This window comes from Varanus komodoensis, unplaced genomic scaffold (genome assembly GCF_004798865.1).
Source record: "Varanus komodoensis strain SLA01 unplaced genomic scaffold, ASM479886v1 scaffold41, whole genome shotgun sequence".
Taxonomy (NCBI): Eukaryota; Metazoa; Chordata; class Lepidosauria; order Squamata; family Varanidae; genus Varanus; species Varanus komodoensis.
Window position 1 is genome coordinate 7,357,299 of NW_025335954.1, and position 24,403 is coordinate 7,381,701.

The following is a 24,403-nucleotide window of genomic DNA, read 5'->3' on the forward strand; positions in this document are numbered from 1 at the left end:
TGAGTCAGCAGTGTGATGTGGTGGTCAAGAGGGCGAACGCCACCCTTGGTTGCATAGCCAGAAGTGTGGCTTCTAGATCAAGAGAGGTATTACTACCACTCTACACGACTGTGGTGCGCCCGCAAATGGAGTATTGTGTTCAGTTTTGGGCCCCTCATTACAGAAAGGATATAGCCAGGTCAGAGTCAGTGCAGCGTACGGCCACAAGGTTGGTGGCCGGTTTGCAGGGGATGCCGTATGAGGCGAGACTGAGGGAACTGGGTCTCTTCAGCCTGGAGAAGAGGAGACTCAGAGGGGACATGTTGGCGACATACAGGTATGTGAGGGGATGTCACATTGAGATGGGTAGAGATCTGTTCTCCCCTGCAGAGGAAGGCAGGACGCGCTCCAATGGAGCAAAGCTCAGGGAGCCAAGGTTCCATTTGGATGCCAGGAAGGACTTCCTGACAGTCAGGACCCCGAGGGTGTGGAATGGGCTTCCACGAGAGGTGACTGAGGCCCCATCGGTGCAGGTGTTCAAGGATAGCCTGGACGTCCACATGGTGGGCATGTCGTGAGTGGAGCCGGCTGGTGTCGGAGGTCAGACTAGATGGCCCGGGTGACCCCTTCTGACTCGCTCTGTTTCTATGTTTCTAACTTGGAGGAAGGGTGGGAGACAGATGGACTAATGAAAACAAAATATTTTCCCGATCTAGGCCTTGGTCATACCCAGATTAGATTACCACTTTGTAAATGCAATGAAGATGATTTACACATGACTTAGTTATAACCACTTTCAATGGTAGCAATGGGATCTCCCTTCAAGAGTGCTTCAGCACTGCAACTGGTGTAAAGTCCACTGGCCCAAGAAATTCCTTGTCTGCTTAATGGGTCACATTCATAGCAAAGACACAAATACATTTTCTTTCTGGAAAAGCTTCATTGTTTGGTCTGTGCTAATGACATTTTCTTAGTTATGATAAAATAGGAATCCATAACAAATGCCCTCAATAAACAGTGTCTCCACCCCATTTCCAACCATGTGCTAACCTTGAGCATATTCAAGCATATTCACTCTCAATGTATATTGTTCCCCCTGGGATGGGGAATATTTGGCCCTCTGGATGTTGTTGGATTGCAACTCATATCGGTCCTGGCTACCACAGTCAAAAGTGAAGGACCCTGGGAGTGCCACAATAACAATCCCCAGTGCTGTCCCTACTACTCTTGATGTTTTTTACACAATCAGCTTTGCAGACTTTGTATTCTCCAAAAATAATACTATTTTGTAAAATATTTATTTTCTTTTCATTGGTATATTGGTAATTGATTCATTTTTATAGTTGAATTATAACTTTGTATTTTATTTTCTATTTTACTGTTGCCACCTTCAGCACTATTTGTAGTGGAAAGATTTAGATTTAAAGATTTAGATTAGAAAGATTTAGATTTGGAATATAGATTTAATAATGAATTAAAGCAAGATTGATGAATACTGCCAATTTGGGAGACAACAAGAAGATGCAACCCTGGAATATTATTAGGTAGAAGACCAAGAATTGCCTAATAACATCACTCTCTAGGTGAAGCCCTTCTAATCTTCCCAGACATTTTAGTGTTCCAGTTTCTTTTGTTTTAAATCTTTTACTGTATTTTAAATCTTTGTACTGCTGCTGGATTTTATTTTGGGTTCTATTTACATAAAACCTTTTAAACATTTATACTGTATTTTATGATGTTGCATTTTATGGTTCTAATTGCATGAATTGTTCGCAGGAGTTTTGGCTGTTGGGAGGTACAGAAATGTTAATAAATACATAAGAGAAGCCGAACCTGAGATGAGACAACCATTCAGGTAGGAAAATGCTTTGTTAGAATATCCTTAAAGATGGATACAGACTGCAAGGGCTCCGGCTCCCCTTCCAGCCTGAAGAATAGGTTCTGCTCCTCTCCCAGGCCCAGGCTCAGAAACAATGCATTTGTTTCTTTGCATTAACCAATCAGAGCATGGCTAATTCAAACTAGGTCAGACATATTGTTCCATGCAGCCTAAAAAGCACCATGTGAACAGATACATGCAAGTTAATGGGGCAGGTGGCGCTACAACTGGATCCTCTGAGCAGTGTCAACTGGCACCAGAACAGAATTGAAGGGACCAGGTACCTGAGCTCTGTCTGGATGGGATAGCGGGCGAGGTGAAGAAAGCATTTCAAAGAGCAATCACAGTGCAAAGGGGGCCATTATGAATAGTGGAGACAAAATGGAAACAGCTCTTCTAACGGGGATGAAATGTACTCCCCCTCCTGGCCCTTGCTACTTCCAGAGTCAAGGAGAGCTCATGAGTCAACACACATTGCAATGCCATCCCCTGCTGGTCATGACTGAGTGTCTGCTAAAAACAGGACATGCCTTTGAATCCCCAGGGACTCAAGCCCCATAGGCCCAGACACCCCAGTGTGAAAACAGATGGGACTCATGGGCTGAATTCTTCAAGGAATCAGCTCAGCAGGAAATGAACTGAATAATTCCTTCCTGCTGAGTGGAAATTCCTGTGACATCTGCAAGAGAATCAGCCAGTAGAGCACACATGTGAGCGATGAAGTTTGGAACATAGGGCCAGTGTTCCTGAGACTCCCAGGCTCAGCATAAGCCAGCCAGAAGCAGGCCCCTGTAATCTGGAGGATTTTGATGCCAAGCACTGAAGAAGAAGGCAGTAAAGCAAAGGAAGGTCTGTGCTGAAAGCTGCGCATTCCACCACCCTCCTCAAAAAAGGAAATTAAGACTCTGACTAAGAAAGGCAGAATTCTGCAACTTGTACTCCAAGAAAACTTAAAGTACTTCAAGTTTCTGTTAAAAAAAAACCTGACAGAAAAAGTGTGCCTTTTGCATAGCCTCAGAGGCTTTTTGCTACAGATTGCTCACATTCACCTCAATCTGGATGCTGCTGGTTATACTCTACAGAACAGGCAGGTGCCCAGAACACACCTAGTTGGGTTTCAGGGGTGGTTTCCAATGGTTTTGACCTGAGGCACTTAAAAGTGCCTGGAGGTGACCTATATCCATGTTTATTCAAACCTCCCCCACAGGAGAAAGGATGTTGACTAAAGAGTCAGGTAAGGGGGTCACATCTCACCTACGCTAGAACAACTTTGAAGTGCTATACAGCTTAGGGCTTGGTATTTCTGGGACCCTCTTTGCCTGTATCAATCTGCCTGATCACTGATATTGTCATTGGAGGCTGTTCTCTGGGTGCCCAGCTTGCTCTCTGAGGCAAGGTGGCATACAGGGAAAGCCTTCTCAATCATGTACACTCTTTCTGCACACACTTGTCAGCTGCTGGTGCCTGCTCCATTCACCCGATTTTTTTTTAAGCATGTGTAATGCTGCAACAGCTTCTTTACATTTTTAGCTACTCAGTTATGAATCTCTTTCGAATGCTGAATTTTCATTGCTGATTGTAAAACAATGCCTTTTATTGTGTTTTTATTGGTTTTACTTTTATCATGCACATTATCATGGAAATTTCAGCTACAGGGCAACTCATTAACTGAATTATTTTAAAGGACATGTCATTTTTGCAATGGGTAAAATTTCACTTTCCCAGACCACAAAACCATTTTTAAAAAAGCAGTTGTAATAGGTAAGAGTTTTGTCTTCTAATGTTATTGTACTATGTTTGCTATCTTATCTTTGTTACTTCTAGTTGTGCTGTTTCTGAGATTGCCTTGCATTAAGTATTTTTAATTCTAATGTAAGCTGCCCTGCAGGCACAGTTGTGCTGAAGGTTTGTGATACAAGTTAGTAAGTACATAATTAAATGAATGAATGAATCTCTGTTCACTGAGCTTTGGGAATCTCTGCCTTGGCAGAATTTACTAGGCTTGACCCACACGCTGCCAAGCAGCCAGAAGGGCTATAAAACTGCTATGCATTTGTTTTTTGCTTAAAATCAAAGCAGCTATTTTCAGGACACCAACTATTCCCAGGGTCTTGGATTTGTAGCCTGATGATACAGAGGACATATCTGGGGCTCAGAGAAAGACCAAAAATGCCCACTTTCTGTAAACTCTGTGGGAGAGGAATTCCAAGATCCAGAACCACTAGCATCTGCTTCATCCTGGGAACTAGCTGTGCCCCCTTGCTCTAACTTCAACAAAGCCTCCTCCACAGAATCATCTATCTGCAAGAGGGCACCCTAGAACTCTCAACCTAGAGCCAACAACAGAAGTTTCCCAGCCCTGCTGAACCAGAAGGATAGAGTATCACCCTTTTAAGTCAGAACAGCTTCCTCCAGAGAGGGCAGACCAAGGCCACACCTTGGCTGCAAGTGTATTTAAATTCACAAATGGGTTCAGTGCTAGAGCAACATTCTTAACTTGATCCTCTGCAAGTTGCTCCATGCTAGAGAGAGCTGACCAGCATCTTATCTCCTGCACTTGCAAAGTCTCACCAGTATTTCTGTGGGGTCCTAGCCTGGAAAAGGATAAATATCAAATTCTGAGTATTTCCCTTCCGATCATTGGTGGATGCTGCTAGCATGGAGAGTGTGGGAACACAGAACATGAAAATGGCACTTAAGGCAAAAGCACAACTCTCAGTGATACTAAGATTTGGTGAGAAAGAACCGTAGCTCAGTGGCAGAGTGCATGTGTTGCAAGCAAATGGTCCTAAGTTCAAACCCAGCATCTCCACTGAGGGCCAGAAAAACAACTGCCTGAACAGATCCGCTGCCAGTCACTGTTGACAACAGTGGACTAAATGGATCAAGGGGCAGACCTGATATAAGACAGTTTCTTTCTTCATATGCCTAGACTTTCCAGGGAAAAAATGGGGGAGAATGTGACATAGGTCTGCAATTTGTGGCGGCAGTCTTTTTTTATAGCTAAAGTTCCAACTTGAGATGCTCAGATAAAGGAAAAATGACTAGCTGGAAAGAATCTACCAGCACTGTGACACAGAAGGGACATAACACGGAGGACCCAAAGCAAACAATCCTGACCACTAGGAGACAAACGTTACAGATCCCCAGTGGTGGCAAACTGCGCTTCTGTCAAGGGTGGTATTTCCTGCCACGTGCTGGTATTGGGCGAGACCAAAGCTGCTGGAGGAGAGAATCAAAGCACTCTCTCCCACCCCGCTCTACCCAGCTCACGCCAAAGGAGGGGCCAATCAGGAGTATTGCCAGGAGTGGGAACTGATCACTTGCAGAAGGTTTTCCCATTAGGCCCTTGGGCTACAGCTTGCCCAGACCCTGCATTATACACTGGGAGAGCAGGAACTGATCTCTGGACAGTTCTGTATTAAACACTAAGTACAGCAGTTGCTCATCTGATTGGGAAAATGCTACCAAGGGGGAAACAGGTGGAGTCTTTCAGCCCATGCCATTTTCCCATACCTAAAACCCCCTTCTCTTCCTGGATGATATCCGCTCATGGGGCAACTCAGGCAGAGGCATGAGATGTGTGCCTACATTTATCCCTTGCAAAGCAAGCACAAGTTTAACAGGAAAGATTCAGATTGGGGAAGTGATGCAATGGACAGATTAAGTGTCCTTTAGCAGCCCTTTGTGGCTGCATTTCGGTAAAACAATAGAGTAAAACATCAGGAGGTCAAGTGCAGATCTTCTGACATATTTTGTAATTTGGCGCTGAATCACTCTTCCATCTTTTGCCACATCCTTCCTCTCATACACTTGAATGACTCAGGGGCCCATCCAAATTCATTCTAGTGCAGGCCACAAAGGGTTAGAACAGCATACAGCCTCTTGGGGAGGGAGCTCTTTCAAAGAAGGATGGGATAAAAATCTCAGAAACAAATGTATAGCCTGATGTTTCAAACAACTCATGTTGGGACAAGAGATGGTTTGCTTTTTCACACTGTGCTTTGCACCCCTGAATTTTAGCACTCTAGTTGATTGTTCCAACCCCAGCCCATTCAACAGCTGGCAAAAGCAGACGTCCTTGTCCTGCCTGAAATAGCACCATTGTACCTACCCATTCAAGGGGTCGACCACAATGGCTCGAGGGTGAGTCATCTTTCCTTCAATCAGTGTCTTCCTGGTCTGGGCCGCTTTCTCCAGCCGGGCCACACTGATGGTCTTCTTGGGCCCATCATCGGTCCAGTACAGGTTGTTCCCCATCCAGTCCACAGCAATGCCTTCCACATTATGAATGCCTGCAAGGAGTTAAAACAACAATTGCACTCAGCAAGACCAAACCCGGCAGATGGGGACACATCAGACACCAACGAGAGAAACAGAAGTGACAGGACCATATGAATGGTGCCATGAGCTCTGATGCGTGATATCTACTGGAACAGACAAGAAACCAGGCATGATGAATACACATGTGCCAACCCTATTACCTGCTTCAAAAGATGCAGAGAGAATCAGCAGCAGGACACAGCTTATGGGTTTGCATCCACAGGCATATGAAGAAAGTCAACATGCGTAACAAACAGTGAAATCTGTACAAACCACCCCTTCCTGGTACCTTCCAGCTGACCCATATTCTAAGTAAAGAGAATGTATCAAAATCCAGATTCTTCCCATTAGGAAAAGCAGAGATTCAAACCCTGATCAATCCATTCTAAGTCCCATTAGCCCCACTGTTGGAAATTGCAACAGCATCTATCATACTGATACAAGACATTGACTGGGACTGAAAGTCAGGCACTTACCATCTTTCAAGATTGTTTCCCTTTCCGTTCCATCAATCTTCTGTCTTCCTATCAAGTAGCTGGTAGTGTCAGCAAAGTAAATGAAACCAGTCTCTGCATGGAAATCGAGCGCTCTGGGATTCATCAGGTTTTCAATGGGGATCATGTGCTCATCAGGGACTTTTGCTCCCATGTCCATCCCACGGATGATGCCCGGGCGACCTTTTCCATATACAAGGAATAACTCATGCTCTGGCTCTGCAAGACAACAGAGAAAGGTTAGCTATGATTCCCACTCGAGTTCACCGGCAAGGGTAAGCCTTCCTGCTTTCCACAAGGGTCAAAGTAACACCCACAGGAACCTCAGTAAGGCTCTGCTGGATCAGATCAAGGACCTATCAGCACCCACAAGGAGGATTTGAAGACATAGCAGCTTCCTGCTGAGGAGAGCAGTACCACCCTCCCCAGCCAGTGGCATGGAGAAGCATGGTGCTTGTCACCCTGCAGGGAGCACACAGCTGTTGTGACAGACAGCTGCTGACAGAGGTATCCTCCATTAATTTAAAGCCAGGTTTCATATAGACAACCGGCTTCCCTCTGTCTCCATGAAAGAACAGAAGGCAGCCAACTCCATTTCTGAAACCAGAGGCTGGCAACAGAGAGAACAGGAGTTCCCTGCTTGATAAGTGAGGAAGCAGCTCCCTGCACACCTCAACCTTTATCTGATTCCTTGGCCTCCTTCCCTTGCTTCAAGCTGAAGCACGCTTTACATACAGGTTGGACAGAAAGTAAATCTTCAACTCCCAGCTTTCCTGACGACTGGACATGCTGGCAGGGGCTTCTTGGGAGTGGAAATTCAAAACATACAGAGATCTACCTTTGCCAAGCACTGTTCTACATTAGGCTTTCCCAAATGTGTGCCTCACTGATGATTTGGATTACAACTTCCACCATCCCCAACAACCATGGGCACTAGATTGGAAGAGGCTCCTTACATGGAATAATTATATATTTTCCCCCAGACCGCTTAAAATAATAGTAAATCTAAAACCTGAGCCTACAAAGTTAATTTTTCAACCCACATGACACTGGGAGTCATATGCATAATTTGGATTATACATGCTGATTGCAATATTTAGAATGTGTAGGTTAGACCTGAAGGGCTGATAAAAGCAAAAGGAAAGGGGAAAAAAAAAGGAAAAGAGGGCAGCTGGGCTACAGGTGGCCCAGTAAGCAGCTTCCTCACAGCTAGCAGTGCAACTGGGAAGTCCATGAATCCATGTGTGTAGAGCAGGGGTGCTAAACTTCAGTTCTGAGGGCCAAACCTGGCCAGGTTTCCAAAGATAGCATGCCCATTTCCTTGGTCCTACCTGCTTCTCCAGACTGCCAATCCTTTGGTGCATTCCTGCCTTTTGCAAAGTTTTTCCCATGCTAAAGTTTTGACATTCCTCTGCTAAACCTTATTTATCAGCAGTAAGAGTGTTAAGCTAAAGCATGTTGGTACTTTAAATATTTCACATAATGTACCCCCATCCCCCCCCCTAAATCTCCCCCAAAAGGAATTCAGCAAGTAAACTACAACCTTCTGAACAAATCCCTTCTATGATCTGCGTCATATGCAAGGATTGCAGAGATCTCTTAGTCTACTGTATGAACAAATCATAATCAGAGGCCTGGTGTGGCTAGATTGGCATGATCCCTCTGCCCCCAAACCATCCTACATGTGCAAGTGCCCAGGTGCCCTTTACCTTTGCTATGTTTACCATCCTTCAACAATATTGCCCATATATTGGCAAGCACCCATCCCGAGCCAAGAAGACAACTGCGTATTTGTTCACTGGGCCTGCTAAATAGTTGTGCAAGTCTTCCAAGTTTAATTTGTTTGTATTTAGTCTACAGCTGCTGGTTCTCATTACACCACCCCCTGTTAAATTAATAGTGGCTCTTTAGCAGGCTACATGAATATCTGTCAGAGCCCCAGGAAACCCAGCTGAATGCTTGGTCCTCAGTCCCTAGGGCAGGATTAGTATCTATCAGGCTGAAGGAAACCAGACGGTCAGCAACTTTTACAGGCAATGGCACTCCCCATGAAAATTAACTGAGGAGTTACCAAAAGAAAAGGCAAAAGGGGGAATTAGGACAGTTGCTTGGTGACTAATAGGGTTTTCACACTGTGGTGCTTTGCTGGCAGCTGGTTCTCCCTCTCTAGCAGGGATTTTTTTCCCCTGGCCAAAAATCAACCACAAGTTTGGCTCTGACGAAATGATTTATACCCACAAAGGAGTGACTTTTAACTGGGACATGTCACGTAGCATCATCTGGTATGTGGAAACGTCTAGCAGGGGCTAGTTTTTCTGTATCCTGATGACGTGCACCCTTGCTCCCTTCTGCACAGAGTAAGAACGGACAGAGGAGCTCTTTTGACTACTAGTCAGAAGGAGGCGAGGCACTAGAATAACAGCAGGTCTGTGGGGGTGAGGGGTTGAAAGCAGCAGTTTCGTCAGTGGGGAAGGCAGAGGCCTCAGTCAGTGCAAAGACAGCCCTTCCATAGAGACAGTTCAATGAGGAGAAAACCTGGCTCACTGTGGCCACTCTGGCCTTCCCTCCTAGCCAATGGGGAGTCAGAGGTCAGGATGTGCTTCCTCAGTAAGGCTGTCCACAGTGGGCACCACTCAACAGATACATCGGGAAATCAAAGTGGCACAGATCCTTGGGTCCAGCCTAACATTATTACTTGCATAAAGTTTTGGAGCACAGAATTGCAGCACAGGCTAAAGTGGAGCTGGGTTCAACCTTCATGGGGAGTTGATCCAGCCTGTTCAAAATGCCCTTCCCTCAGAAATTTATTTTCCATGTGGCAGTGTGCCGGTGCTATCACAGTGAGCAAGAAACATACCTCTGAGACTAGCAGTCGTGTCTTTGCTCTTCACGAGGTGTCCTGGGAGAGGGGCTAACCAAGATCATTCTACATCTAGTTACTAAGGCAGTTCTGCAGTCTGCCACCTGTGTGGCCTTTGGTACGCTGTACAACCCCCACCCACTGGCCCACAGTGCTGGCAGCTGCGATTTATGAAAAAAGGAGAAGGGGCCTACATGGCAGTGGCAAGCTGGACCAGCTGGACAAGCTGCACAAAGTCGTGAGCGTGCAGTTGTACTCTCACATGAAAATCCTGGCACTTAGGATCATTGCTCAGGAGTGGGAGCACCTGCTTTGCATGCAGTAGGTCCAAGGTTTGATCCCTGTCACCTTCAACTGGGACTTGAGAAAACTTCCACCTGAAATCCGGGAAAACTACTGCTAGTCAGTGCCCTGGTTTATACATACCTGAGTATAAGTTATGTACAAGTTGAGAGTGAATTGCCACTGAATCATGGTTTATTCTTGAATTACGGGTTGTTGTGCTGTGGAAAGCCAGGCACACTGACAGACATGGTTTGTTAACCACAAACCAACCACAGAGCATAACTCAAACCATGGGCTCCTTTTCTGGGCTGTTCACGGTCAACAAACCATGATTTGCTGATGTGGCTGGGTTCACAACAACCTATGATTCAAAAACAACCCACAGTTTAATGACAACCCAAACTCAGCCCTGGTTCAGGCTTGTCATGTTGTGTGAGCCTAGAGAGTGTCAACAATAAAGGGCTAGACGTACTAATGGTCTGGCTCAGTATAAAGCAGCTTCTTATGGTCGTAATCTCAATCTCTCACTCCCTTCCCACTCGTTTTCTCAGTATCCTGCTCTCCACATGTTCAACTCTCATCAGTCCCTTTGCTCCCTTGCATCTGCCATTGTAACAGGGCCTATTTGTCAGCAGGACCAGCAAATGATCCCAATCTCTTCAAACACCTTTCCTGTACCATGCACCAGGTCACAGCAATGATTCACAGAGCCAGCTGACTAAGGCAAATTATTGTGGGAAAACTGACCCTAAATTGCAAGGCAAAACTAAACTCTCTTGGTTCGCTCCCCAGCACACTACACCACACCCACAATGTCTACATGCCACTCACTTTTGCAAGACTTCCCATCACTTCCGAGGCTGAAACCTGATCGGCACCGGCATGTTCGGGTCTTGTGGCTGTTTCCAAGGAGACAGATGTCAGAGCAGCCTCCTGGTTTGCCAAACATGCCTGGTTCACAAGCATGGCTCCTCACTGCAACAAGACAGAAAAAATCCATGTAGTTAATTTCTACATAGCTCGCATCTCTGATCTTCCATCATGGCATTTTAAGATTGAGCACAAGCACTGTCTTGGAATGCACCAAGTTTGGCTGCTAAGGATGTATAGAGAGAAACTCTCAGTGGCTGCCCCATAACCATGTGCACTGTCTGGTTACTGCAGGAGTTTTATTAATTACATCAACAATTGTGGAAACCCCACCACCACACTCCAGGTGTGTGGCTCTGGTTTTATACCCCTTCTATTCATATTAATTGTATTTCATATTAAAGGTCAGTGATCTCTGACTTCAGTCTAACCTAAAGCAAGAAGTGCAAGGCTTGCAGGATGATACAAGTTGCCATCAACATAACCAGAGCTTCCAGACTCGTGCGTTTATTGTGAAATCATTCACAAAATTATTTCTATTGTGCAATTATTACAAAATTGTACTGGGCGTCCACGTGAAAACATTTCCAATTTGCAACTCTCACAAGTTTTTCTGCTGTTCCCGTCATCCCTTTCTTTAGCAGAAAGAAATTCAGGAAGAAAAGTCAGAATAGCTACACAATGTTTTTTAATTGCTTGTGCTATGATGAATCCTCCATCTATTACCACCCACAGCGTATGGTATGTCTTTAAACAAAGTTTATTTAAGTTCAAGGTTATGTAAATTAGACAAGATCTTGCTCTTGGCTGATGAGAGATTAGATTCTAGCTGTTCTTGCAAAAATCACTGCCCAGTCTGGAGGGAATCCAACTAAGTGCTGAGCAACTGAGATACCCCTGGGGTGTACATCCTATTAATTTGAAATGATTATTAATGATTATGAATCTTTGAAACGATTATGAAGATTCACAAAAACTAAAGAGCAAGTTAAACAAAACACACACACAAAACAAGGAGGTAAAACTACAATGAAAAATCAGAGTTTTAAAACACTTAAAATAGCCAAAAAAGAACATGTTTTAAAATTTCTAGGTAAATAAAAAGGTATTTTTGGCTGGGGCCTAAAAGACAGCAAGTTGGGGCCAGACATACTTCCCTTGGAAGGGCATCTAACAGCTGGGGTGCCACTTTCTCTTGTCAGAAAATTCATTGCAATGTTTGGGTTTGTGTATACATTTCATTTATATCTCACTTTTACTCCAAGGAGCTGAAGGCAATGTATATTTTATCCTCACAAACAACCCTCTGAGGGTAGGGTAGGCACTGGTAACTGATTCACCCAGAGCACACTGTGGCCAAGTGAGAATCTGAAGCTGAGTTTTCACAGTCCTAACTGCTACACCACACTTGAAGAAGGGCAGCAGCTTTTGACTGTAACATGTTGGCAGATACACATGGGCAGACACACTTTTTGGGGCCCATGGCTAAGAATCTAAAGGTAAGAAACTGTCATTTGAATGGAGCCCAGAAGTGAACAGGCAACCAGTGATGGTCTTTTCCAACTGGGGAGACAGCATGTGAGCACACAATCCTGGTCAAAATCTTGGCCCTTGCATACTGTGCCAACAGAGGCTTCTGACCTGCTTTCAAAGGCAGCAACTTTGTGATCAGAATGATTAATAAGAGTGTCAAGGAACAATGGTCCTCTCAACTTTTGAGCTTTGTTTCAAATGTTCTCACCCTTTTCTGACTTTTTTTTGCCTAGAGGAAGACTGAAGAGCCTCTTTCAGCCTCAGGGCCAAATTGCATCTCTTTTTGTGGGGAGGAGTCACAAACTAATTCTGGCTGGTGCCAAAGGTAAAGAAAGCAGGGCCAACCCCCAAAATATCAGCATATTTTAGCTTTAAGAACTCACTGCCAGTCACTAAGCCTCAGAAGAGCCATCACAACCTTTTAGAAGGGGAGAAGGAATGTCACAAAAGCAGGGCACCACCAAACAAGCAGTGGTTGGGGGAAAGGATGTGGGGGTGGAGTAAAAGGGGCAAACCTTTCTGAGGAACCCCAGAGGGCCAGATGGAAATCCCATCCACATGGGCTGAATGAGGCCTTGGGTCTAATTTTTGCAGCCCTACTGTAGAATCACATTAGAAGTGCTCCAAGATTTCCATTTGGGAGCCAGGACTGAGCAGATGCAGGGTGATTTTAAATCAGCTTTGTTGAATGGACTTTACATGGTTGGACCCGATGGCTTTCTAGGCCCCTTCCAACGGTAAGATCCTATAATTCTGTTATCAAGCCAGAAATTAAAACCAATACCAATAGTTCTTTCTCAACTATTTCCATTTTGCAGATGGCGCATCTGAGGCAAAAGAAAAGCAATGTGATCTTGTGCAAGGTCAACCAGCATGAAAGCCCAATGAGTTGCCTCAGGACTTACCTAATGAGAAGGATATGGGGTAGCCAGTAACCAAAACCAGCCAGAATTCAAATTCAGTACTGCTACAGCCAGCAGGTTATCCAAGTTTTTAAAAAGTGGGTCAGTGAGTGAAGGCAGGAGATTTACTTACAGCAGGGGTGGACTACATATGGCCACCACTACATGGGCATTTCTGTTGCAGGCCTGACCCAATGCCACCAAATTTCTTGCAGCAGCCATAAATTAAGTAGGTAACTTGCAAACAAGCAAGGCCTTGTCTGAAAGCGATCTGCAATCTACACCTTGTCTGAAAGCAGAATCATTCCCCAAGGAATCACAGCCTGCTGGTCTGTAGCCCTCCAGATGTTTCTGGGCTTCAACTCCCATCAGCCTTAGCCATCACAGCCCAGGGTTAGGCAAGCTGGCAGTTGAAGTCTGAAAACATCTGGAGGGCCACACCTAATTTAAATGGTTTCTTCTGCAGTACCTTTGTTGTATTTTTATGAGGACCATGTTTATTTTTACTGTATGTATTGCTGTATATGATATTTTAATGTTAATGTGCTACAAACCATGCCTTATATACATATGAAATAAACAGTGAAAGCAACTGGGCTGGGTTTGGTTGCGTCACAGGAGTGAGCTTGCTAAGTTTTTGACATGTCAGGTGCAGAACTGACTGACTCATGGGGCATGTGGATGTTAGGTGTGCCCAAAAGGGACTGTACGAGTTGCCTATGCGCTGATTTCCCTATTGCAGGGAAGGACTGGGCTGCGATGGTGAGATATATGATTGGGTGGCTGTTGTACAAGGTGCTGCTTATGAAAAGATTCAGACAATCAGGAAGAGAATATAAAAAATCCTCTGACACTTTTGGGTGACATTCCCAGCAGCCTTGAGTTCATGCCATGTCAAGCAAACAGGAACCTATGTTATGGGGCCAGAAGGTCAACCAATGTTCCATTGCCTCAACAGAAGCAAGTTTGCTCTTGGAGGACCTCAAGTGCCACACAACTGATATCATTCTAGCCGTGGTGTTCAGAAACTGAGAACCTGCTAAGCAGCAGTCCTCCCTGGTGATATGAAGGCTTGTCGGCCCAAAGTTTGCTGATTAGTTTTATGGCTGAGAGAATCCTAAGCAGCAGACCAAAGGCTCTAAGAGAATTTTCTGCTTGCAGACTGATTTACTACATAGAATAGGAGGGCCATTTCAGGGGTGGATGGATGGAGGGATGATTGTTATTTTTATTTATTTCATTTCTATACCACCCCATAGCCAAAGCTCTCTGATAATTGATGGGATAGGGGAAGGAATAAGGCACACATCCAGCTCTAGGAAAAGGGAAAAGGAAATTCAGCCCTGTGTTGTGATTTTCCAGGGAGCACTGTGACCTAGTCAAATATCTCTGCTCAGAGACGCAGCAGAAACAACGCTTAGAGGGAAGATATTAATATTTGAAGATGCCACATCTATTTAATTCTTTCCCTTTTCTGCAAGGCAGTAATTAATCAATCAATCATACACCTCAGAGTCCTCTTTGGGGACAGCTTTCAAGTTCACTTCTCTCTGCAAGAGCTGCTGGGAGATAATAAAATGTTCAGGAGGGCTCTTCTGGGAGACTACCAATATATCACATTTCGGCAAGGGGCAGATGATTAGATTTGGGGTTGGGAACGGCTGATACTGAAAGGCTGGGCATATTGGCAGTGATTTCTGGTCACTTAACTTTAATTAGCTGAGAGTCTTGGCTATTGGGCAATATAAAAATAAATAAATAAAGTGATACATGTGAGTCTAGCTGAAACCAAAGTAAACATTTCTGAGATAGTTCAACAATAATTTACAATAAGATCTAGAGCAGAGTGAACCTGGGGAGAAGGATGCTTTGACTTTTTTCTTCCCACATTTTCATTTGCATTCCATTCTTCTTTTTTATTGGTGAGGGTCAGCAGCAATGTATCATTTTTTCTTCTTCCCCACAGTCACATTTTCTACTCTTTTCCTCCCTTTTCTTTTTTCTTAGTTTATGATGTCCTGTTTTACATTGTTTTAATAATTGTGGTTTTATTACTGTATTATTGTAATTTTATATTATGTAAGCCATCCTGAGCACTTGTCAGAAGAATGGGATATAAATGTTTGTAATAAATAAATGAAAGTGCTGGAGTGGGACCCAAAGGATCTGGATCCTAGCCCCCACTCAGCCATGAAGCCCACTGGGTGACTTCAGGCCCGTCACAGACTCGCAACCCAATCTACTTCACAGGATAAAACAGAGAAGATGAGAACACTACAAGCAGCTTTGGGTTCCTTGCAAGAGGAAGTAATATTTCAAATGTAAAATAATGATAATATCAACAATGCAATGTAGTACTTAAGTAGGTCATCAAAAGAGTTAGAACTCCCCCCCCCTCAATGTTTCAGATCACCCAGGGATATGGCTCTTGAGAGATCTTACATCTCTGCTCTGCACATTGATTCAATATACTAGGTGGCTGAATTCTACACAAACACACACACACACTTGAACTGGCCCATGCTGAGTAACGAGGGCACAGCAGAAGTCATGTCACACATTTTGCCACAATGCCTGGTTTTCCAGGTAGAGCTGGAATAGAAGAAGTACTATGGGGGATAGACAGGTATCTGTGTGTAGGAGAACAAGTACCTGAGACAGGAGCAAGAATCCAAAGAGATCTTCGTAAGGGGAACTTAAAAGCAGATACAGAGTGCAACACCTGGGACCAGAGTACAAGTCAGGCAGAAAGGCAGAGTTTGGTATGCAGTGGGGCAATATTAATTCCCTGACAAATGCACCCCTCATTGAAGGGGCTGCTCTGACATAAAAACTTATATGATATGTTGCTGCTGCCACCAGCCAAAAGTGCTTGCTAAGCTGAGCCAAGCTCCTAAGGGCCTTTTGAATCTAGGGGAGTATCAGGCAAAGTGACTTTTTTAATATCCCTGCTAATTATGTGCATTCTTGGAGCATCTCATGAGAGGCTGCAAGAACGATTCCAACCACTGGCAATCCCCAGCGTACTCTTGTGAAAGGGGAGTATGGATGAGTCATAAAGGTCTCTCTCTCCTGCAAAATGGAAGACTACAGATTTAATCCATTACTCACTACTAGGCACCACAAATATAAGAGAGAGAGGAGTTTGTCTCCTATATTAAAAAGAACTCCTGGCACCTCAAGGACCAAGCCACTGATCTGGTTTGCAGTGAACAAGAAGATACTGTGGGGAAATTTCCCTGCAGGGCTTCTTGGGGCAATGGTAGTCACCATCTTGAATATTTAAGTCTCAACAGTAACATGCCACGGTTTGCTTTTCTATTCAAGCCCAGAAATTGTGGTTGTTGGTGGCTTGTCACTGACAGTGACAGAAGCAAGAGCTGTATGAAATGCTAAACCACTTATCCTAATACCTCAGATGGTATTAGCTCTCACTTCTGAAAGCACTCACTTTCATTAGCTGAAATCTAATTAATGTAAGTTAACATTATGTATGCTCTTTAGATAATTCTCCAAACTTGGTCTATATGTGAGTAAATCAGCCTGACCTAAACTGCTGCCCTCCAGATGCCCTGGATCCTAGCTGAGGCTGATGGGAGCTGACATCCAAAATATTGGGAGGGCAGTAGGTTGGGAAGGTTGCAGTGGATCATGGCAACCTTTACTGTTCTCACAGAGGGAACATCTGCGTTCATGCAGTATTTGTGAAAATGTAAAGAGCTGCAACAGAATGGGAGCATGTCTTGCCCAGAAACAGCTCCCACAATTTGTCCAGATCAACATGCTGCACAATGTAGGACTTTGCTGTCCATCCATGAATACAGCACTTCCCAAGGAGAATGGACGGATAGCTAGACCTTCTCACACTGTCAGTTAGCAGGGTCCTAACAAAGATGGACCAGTTGAAAAACCAAGTACAGCAGGAGGTGAGTGGATGGATTAATCTCATGCTATGAGCAAGAGAGAGACACAGTCTTGTCAGGCTGATGCTACACGGATGAGACTAACTAGCCTACAATAATGGAATGGCCAGAGATGGGTGATAAATGGGATGCAGGAAGCATGGCCGGACCCTCTTGTGCTAATTGAGCTGGACATGATATGCAAGAATAGACAGATTACCCAATCTGATGCCAGACTGATAATAGGTTGGGCAGAAGAATACACACAGCAGCAATGAATGAGACACAGAGAACAGACTAAGCCCTCTGGAGCTAGATAGAATCTAAATCTGTGTGCCTATGTAAGTGAATATTGCAAAGAGAGGTAGGGGTGTGTGTGTGTGTGTGTGTGTGTGTGTGTGTGTGTATCATTTTACCATCATGCACAAAGAGAGTGCAACCTTACCTTGTTCCATAGACCATGCTTAAGCAGCTGTCAATGAACAGAGACCTGACCCACCAAACATCCGTATTATACAAATAGTAGCAGTTCTGCTAGGCTTTCCAATTGGTCCACAGCCCCACAGGAACCCACCCTTTTTCTCCCAAATCACTGCCCACCCCAGATTTTGGCCCCTCCCTACCTTTGGGCTGCCGTCGCTGGTGATAGACATGTAAAGCACCACCCTTGTCCACCCGGGTTACCACCTGGAAGTCACTGCTGTTGAATCGATTCACTCGGATGACGCTAGTTTTTTGCTGAGTGTTGGCATTGTCTGAGTTGGTGGCATACAAGTAGTTCTCGAAGACAGTCAGGCCATAGAGATGCTCTATCTAGAAGGCACAAAAGTTGGGTTTTGTGTGCAGGGTTTGTTTTTGTAGGTAAAACTGCTTGAAGGACCTGGAGGCTTCTCACTTCACTTTGTACTGCATAGCTTAGCTTGGCTTCCTATCTTGAAATAATTGAAAACTATTTGCTCTGCTTGTATCTTCCTGCACTTTGCCAGCTCTCTGATGATGGCAGATTACAGTCAGACTCTCTGCACTGGAAGCAGGCAAGCAGGGGGCTTATGAGCACATATGGCAATAGGAGAAACTGTTGTGGGCCCCACCACAAAATGGCTGCTGTGGGAAGCATGGCTAGTCCCAAAGGACACAAGGATAAGGCAAAGGTGAAATCTTCTTCAGAATCCCTCCAACTCTATTCTTTCTGCCTCTCCCTTTCTTACACACATCCATTCAGATGTGCAACGGGAAAGCCCTCCCCAATGCACACAGCCCAGCTACCCTCAGTGGCTCCTCAAGCTTCTGCTTGCTTCCCGTTCACTTCCCTGACACCGTCCGAGTTGGCTTCCCATTGCTCTTTCTGGCTACTCCCCATTTGACTGTTTTCCCCCACCTCTGTTGCCTTCATAAGCCCTCCCTGCAGCTCATCAGGCAGAGGCAACAGAAGCCCCCTTTTCTTTTCTGACTGATTTTTCTAGGTAGCCCGACACGTTGCAGACAGTAACACTTGTCCAAAGTTGGCACCATCTAATAATGTCTCTGGGCCCCAGGTGTGGTTCAATGGAATAGGTAGGCAACAACAGTCAGGGGCCCTCTGTTCGCATTAAAGCTATCCCAGCTGCTGGTAATGAAATTTGTTCATTTTTTAAGTGGGTGGGGTACAGCACTTCGAATGGAGCCCAGGGTACACCATACCCCAAGACACCACCTTGCCCATCTCCTGTTGCATTAACAGGGGTAGACATCAGAAGTGGGGGAATGGAAGGTATGATGGCCTTCAGATCGCTTACAGCCCCTGTGATGTTCTGCCATCACTTGCAATCTACGTGCTCCTTGCTTCTACGCAACAAATGCTTCTGCACTGAGTAACATCATTGTTACAGCTTCCTGCATGGTTATCCTGTTTAAGGAGCTTAGAGCAGCTTTCATCCGACAATCCTAATGAGATGGGCATGGCCAGCAAATGAGCTCCACTGCTGAGCAAGGATCTGAACCTGGGTGTGCCCAGCTCTTCATCTATTGCACCACGCTGGCTCTCCATAACTGCAGCTGCCTGGGAGGAAAATGACAACAGATTCCCCTCCTTCACAAAGAAGACTTACCATCTGCTTAGATAATCCTAACACTTCATTCATGCTGAAGACTCCACTTCCCTCTAAGCCTAACTCATTCTAAATCCTACAGGTCAGATTGTCATTTATGCTGCTGCACTTGGACCCCCTTCAGCATCAGGGGAAGCATAAAGCAAAAGTTTTCAGTGCTACTGAGTTTCTCAGATATGTTGAAATATGGTGGAAAAGAGCCATAGCTCAGGGGCAGAGCACATGCTTTGGATGCAAAAGGCCTTGCCTTTGATTCTTAGCATCTGCACGCCAGATACAGCTCAGAAAGCTTGAAACCCTGGACAGCTGCTTCTAGTTGTGCAGATACTATTGGGCTAGAAGGGCCAAGGGTCTGACCTGGCATAAGGTACCTTCCTAGGCTTTTGTGCTCCCATAGAGAGGGATGCTCCAAAGGAACAAGAACTGGACCTAGCAACTCCATGGTTCTGAAGGATTCTATTGAGTGGATTCAGACAATATGGCAAGCCATGCTAGGTTTTTACCATTGTCAGTCCCTTGTACTACCTGAACCCAGTTATGATATTTCACTATGATAAGTGGGCTTCAGAAACCATGATAAAAAACAATGGTTTGTTCTATGGTTTCTCTGCACCACTATGGTTTGTTGTGTTGTTGAACCCAGGGTAGGGGTTTCCATGGTCTTAGCATGCAACTACTCAATGTCCTCTGGCAGAAGCAGTAACTGTAGGTGCTGCTTCAGCCATCCAGTTCTCATGGACCAATAAGGACAAGGCAGGTGACACATGCAGGGAGCGAAGCATCTTGAGATTGAAATTCAGGTACACTGGATGATGGAATATGTGCCACTTGTGGGAAGATTGAGAGGGCTTGATTGAATCCATAATAAAGTAGAAACCACTTGATTCTCTGTCAGGTAGGTCATAGTATCTATTATACAGGAATGTGAGGGGATGTCACCCGGAGATGGGCAGAGACCTGTTCTCCCCTGCAGAGGAAGGCAGGACGCGCTCCAACGGAGCAAAGCTCAGGGAACCGAGGTTCCATTTGGATGCCAGGAAGCACTTCCTGACAGTTAGGACCCCGAGGGTGTGGAATGGGCTTCCCCGGGAGGTCGTTGAGGCCCCATCGGTGCGGGTGTTCAAAGACAGGTAGGACATGCACATGGTGAGCATGTCATGAGCTGAGCCGGCTGGTGCTGGAGGTCAGACTAGATGGCCCAGGAGAACCCTTCTGACTCGCTCTGTTTCTATGTTTCTATAGTAAGAAACCACAAACCATGGTAACCACATGTGGTGGATTGTTATGTTGCGTGAATACAGCCTTTAACTCGCCTGCAGGTTCCCACAAGAAACACTCACCAAGATGCCTTGGATGATAGTGTGCCGGTTCTTTCCTTCATAATCCACCACTTCAATGTAGTCAAGGTAGGCATCAGCCCAATAAACTAGCCGGTTGACCAAATCTAAGGTGATACCATGGGGGAAGACAATCTTGGTGTCCACTAACTTTGTGCGATTCTGTCCATCCATGTCACAGCGCTCCACCTTTGGTATCTGTCCATAGTCAGTAAAGAAAACCTTCCTGCAAGAGAAAGAAGAAACACCTGAGAAACTTTCTAATACATGCAGAAAGAGGAGGTGTAAATCAAAAAGTGTATATATGCAATGCATTAATATCATTAATGTCATGAGATACAATATCACAAATAGGCACATTCATGCCCCAAAGTGCTATATACATCTATACTATGAAGATTTTAAAAACATGCCAATACTTACAGGCTGTAACTGCCTGGATGAATGAGTATCCTTCCCACATTAATTTCTATCTTCATGGCTCCTCAACTCTGCTATCTCCATTTCCCTAAATCCTGCACTATCTCACCAGTTTTCCAGACAGTAATTATGCCAGCTGGTTTTCCTATAGATTTCCTTTGGGACCCCATTTCATTTTTACTCAGCTTAGCATGGCAATTTTTCCTCCCTTCCTTAGTGACAGTTTGTCAATTACAAAGCTTGAAAATAGGCCTAAGGTGAAGACAGGAATTGGAATAATAGTTGTGGGTACCCCAAAGTTTGCTCTCCAAAGGAGAGGCAGGCGGTAAGCAGTAATAGTCATCAAGGGAACTCCTATAGGGGAAGGAGAATTTGGTGGGCTCTCTTCCAGGTGAAAGTTTTTCCAAAACTCTCCTCCCTCTTAGCTTCCAGATGGTACCTATTCCACCAAAAGTTCATAGCAACAAAGCGGGAAAACAGATAACCTTCCAAAAGTGCAGAACATCATTCAACTCAACAGACATATATGGAATTCCCAGACCTTATGTGCCTGCTTTGTGAGTAAGAATGCAAGATCTTAGAACATGGTCACGAGAATTGGCTGACGGTCCTATTCCTACCCATGCAAAAGAGCTGTGCTTCATTCAAAACTATTATATGGCAAATATAATGGATCAGACAGCTGCATGTTTTCCCAGATGTGAAAACCACCTGTCAAATAGTATTTGGCTTCTACTATCATGATCCCTTTGCAAGATCCCTGGTTCAGAATATATTTTTAGTTTAGATGGGGTTTGCATCTAGTAATGAAATGTGTATGCACATGGTACTAACAGTGCTTCTGGACAGAGGGCTGCTAGTGCTACCAATCAGAAGGCATTGTGAAGCAACTCTCTTTTTCCCCTGAACAGATTATCTGTGGTAAAAAGAAAGCCAGCAGAAGCAGTGGGTAAACACTAGGAGTTAGGAAGACATTATCCTTTAGAGCCCCCATAAAATTCTGTGAATAAGGCAAGGCAATAAGATGCTTCTTAGGAGCATCTTAAGGCTGCGATCCTTTGTAAGCCCCATTGAATGCACTTGAGTTTGCCTATGTGTAAACATGCATAGGATAGTGTGGCAAGGTTGCAATCCTATATGCAGCTGCTTGAAAGTAAGTCTCAATGAATGCAAGCAGACTGATGTTTGATTAATCATATGGATAGGATTAAGCTGTAAATGAAATTCAGCTTGAATGATTTCCACTGGTGGAAAAATCTACCACAAATGGTAATCTCCAAAACGTAAGTTAATTGGCTGAGTGGTCCCAGGTCAAAATTTCTTTTCTAACAGGTACCTTTAAACAATGCCATTTCTTCTTGTTGTTTTTAAATGACCAGGTAAGTAGGAGACTGTTTCATGTCTCATATGACTCTTCGGTGCAGTCAACATGGAGATGACAAGCCAGGTGACATACCTGAAACTCTGAAATGAGGGTGGTAAAAGATATCCTGCCCTAATCCCTAATGAAGCATTAAGAAATAGATAAAATCTGCTTTGTTGGAAACAGGAAACAAGGAGCCTGTTTTGGCATGGTTAATATGTAAATGAAATATACATGCATAGGAAATGAATTCTATACTTCTATAATCCTTACAGTGCATTTGCAACTAGGTTTGAAAAAAAGTGCAGCCCAGTCTTACATTTATTTACCTGGATGAAAGTAAGTCCAATGGGACTTATTCCCAAGGGCACAACTCTGCAGCCTTATATGGACAGTAAACCTCATTTATGGGTCTTGAGTAGAATTCCTTTCTTTCCATGTATTTCAGGTTGCAATCTTTTATTCATGGTTCTAGGAACAAGCCCCGCCCCAGTGAACAAAAGGGGACTTGTACAAGGTTATCTTGCCAGCCTTTGGGAATGTTTGAGAGGCACTGATAACAAAGCAGGGGAGCTGCTTATAGGGGAGTACATTTGTCTGGCTGCCTTTCAGGCTCCATTCCATCCTGTTCCAAACTACTCCATCTGCCTATTCTCACAAAGGTGTACGCTGGAAATGAAATTGCTAAAACTAGCAGCCAGGGAAAAGTTAAAAATAGCCATACAAAGATGGGGAAGTACAACTCTGGCCCTTATTCATTCACCTGGGAAGAGGCTACGGGGGTGGATGGGAGAGGTGAAACTGGTAATCCATCCACGTGGGGGGAATGACACCTGTCAAAGTCCCAAGCCAAACACTAGATGGCAGTCTATGGCATCCTTTCACTATATAAGACCTATTTCCAAATACCGTTATCATTCATCCACACAAGGAGGGGACAGGAGCTGTCAGCCTGATGCAAACCGCTGCAAAGCACATGCTCTTTCTTGCTTTAGTGCTTTTTGGGTTTAGGGCAAGGATGTCAGAAGAGCACAGCTAGTGTAATCTGTTGTACTACAAGGCTCTCAATGTACCCCGATTACTGGACCATAAGCTTGGCATGATGAAGCTGGTTTCCTGCTTACCACTGACATCCTGCAGTGGGCCTGTTTGTGCAAACACAGAGAAGGAAATAAGCCATGCTGGGTGCTTTCCTATACTGTGCATTCCTGTGGCAAGTTTGGATGAAGGAGTAAATATTCTTGTTAGGATGAGTTGCCAGGTCATGCAAACCAGGCAGTGGTGGCTTGTTGCTCTAGTTAACAGGTCGTCACATCAGAACCTTAAAAGAGTCCATGACATGTTCCCACATCAGCATGAGGAAATAACGTAACATGCCTTATTTCCTCCTCTGTGATTATGCAACCCTGCATCATCTGCATTCCCCTTGCAGCAGTTATCTGCACACACTCACAAACATGTGTATGTACACTCGCACATGGAGAGGCAAAGATGTTGTTCACCCCACACAGAAGTCTGTGAGCTTCAGCAGAAAATTAGCTATCTGGAAGTAAACCCTGTGAAGGATGCATGAGATTTACTTCTGAGTAAATGCAATTAGAATCTCGCTTTAAGTGACTTAGTAAGGTTTTGCAAGACACCTCGGAAACTGATGGCTCAGCATAATGTTATACATATCCCAATGTAGAATAATGAAGACTCTGCCAGCACTCTCCTTTCCTACAATTCAGAAGAGTGATTTGGATCAGAGATATTGCAGAATGGTAGTAGTTCTAAGATTAACTTCCTGTAAACCACCCAGAGCCTAGGGGAATGGAGTGTTATGTAAATATTAAATAAATAAAATTTCACTGTTCTGCCTTCCACTTTCCCCTGACACTTCACTCCAAACTACTCCACTGAGGCACATGAGGATAAGCCATGGTGGGGGTGAGTTCCAAGGAGAAAGCAGCCGGAAGAGGATGGGCTAAGCACCCGGTCCCACACCCCTGCTTCCCTCCTACAGATCATTACTGCATTGAAACAAAGAAGATTGTTTCTAGGATGTGTGACATCTCACTGTATCTTGATAGAGATGGAACTCAGCAGTGCCAGCTCCAGGTTTCTGAGGATCCTTGGGGAAGACACCCTCTGTGGGCTCCCCTCCCTCTCTCAACCTTTTCATTGCCA

General features: G+C 44.7%; 1 protein-coding gene across 7 annotated transcripts in view; it reads right to left on the reverse strand.

The window, feature by feature from the left end:
- The window catches only part of LRP1 (LDL receptor related protein 1), a 405,127-nt gene that overhangs the window by 145,146 nt on the left and 235,578 nt on the right, over positions 1–24,403 (reverse strand). For all 7 annotated transcript variants that reach the window (XM_044443327.1, XM_044443325.1, XM_044443324.1 and 4 more), the window contains 5 exons: positions 20,455–20,677; positions 17,651–17,840; positions 10,652–10,795; positions 6,658–6,894; positions 5,973–6,153 (listed from right to left, as the gene is read on the reverse strand). In XM_044443327.1, the coding sequence (XP_044299262.1) occupies positions 5,973–6,153; positions 6,658–6,894; positions 10,652–10,795; positions 17,651–17,840; positions 20,455–20,677 (975 nt within the window). The remainder of the gene's footprint in view (positions 1–5,972; positions 6,154–6,657; positions 6,895–10,651; positions 10,796–17,650; positions 17,841–20,454; positions 20,678–24,403) is intronic.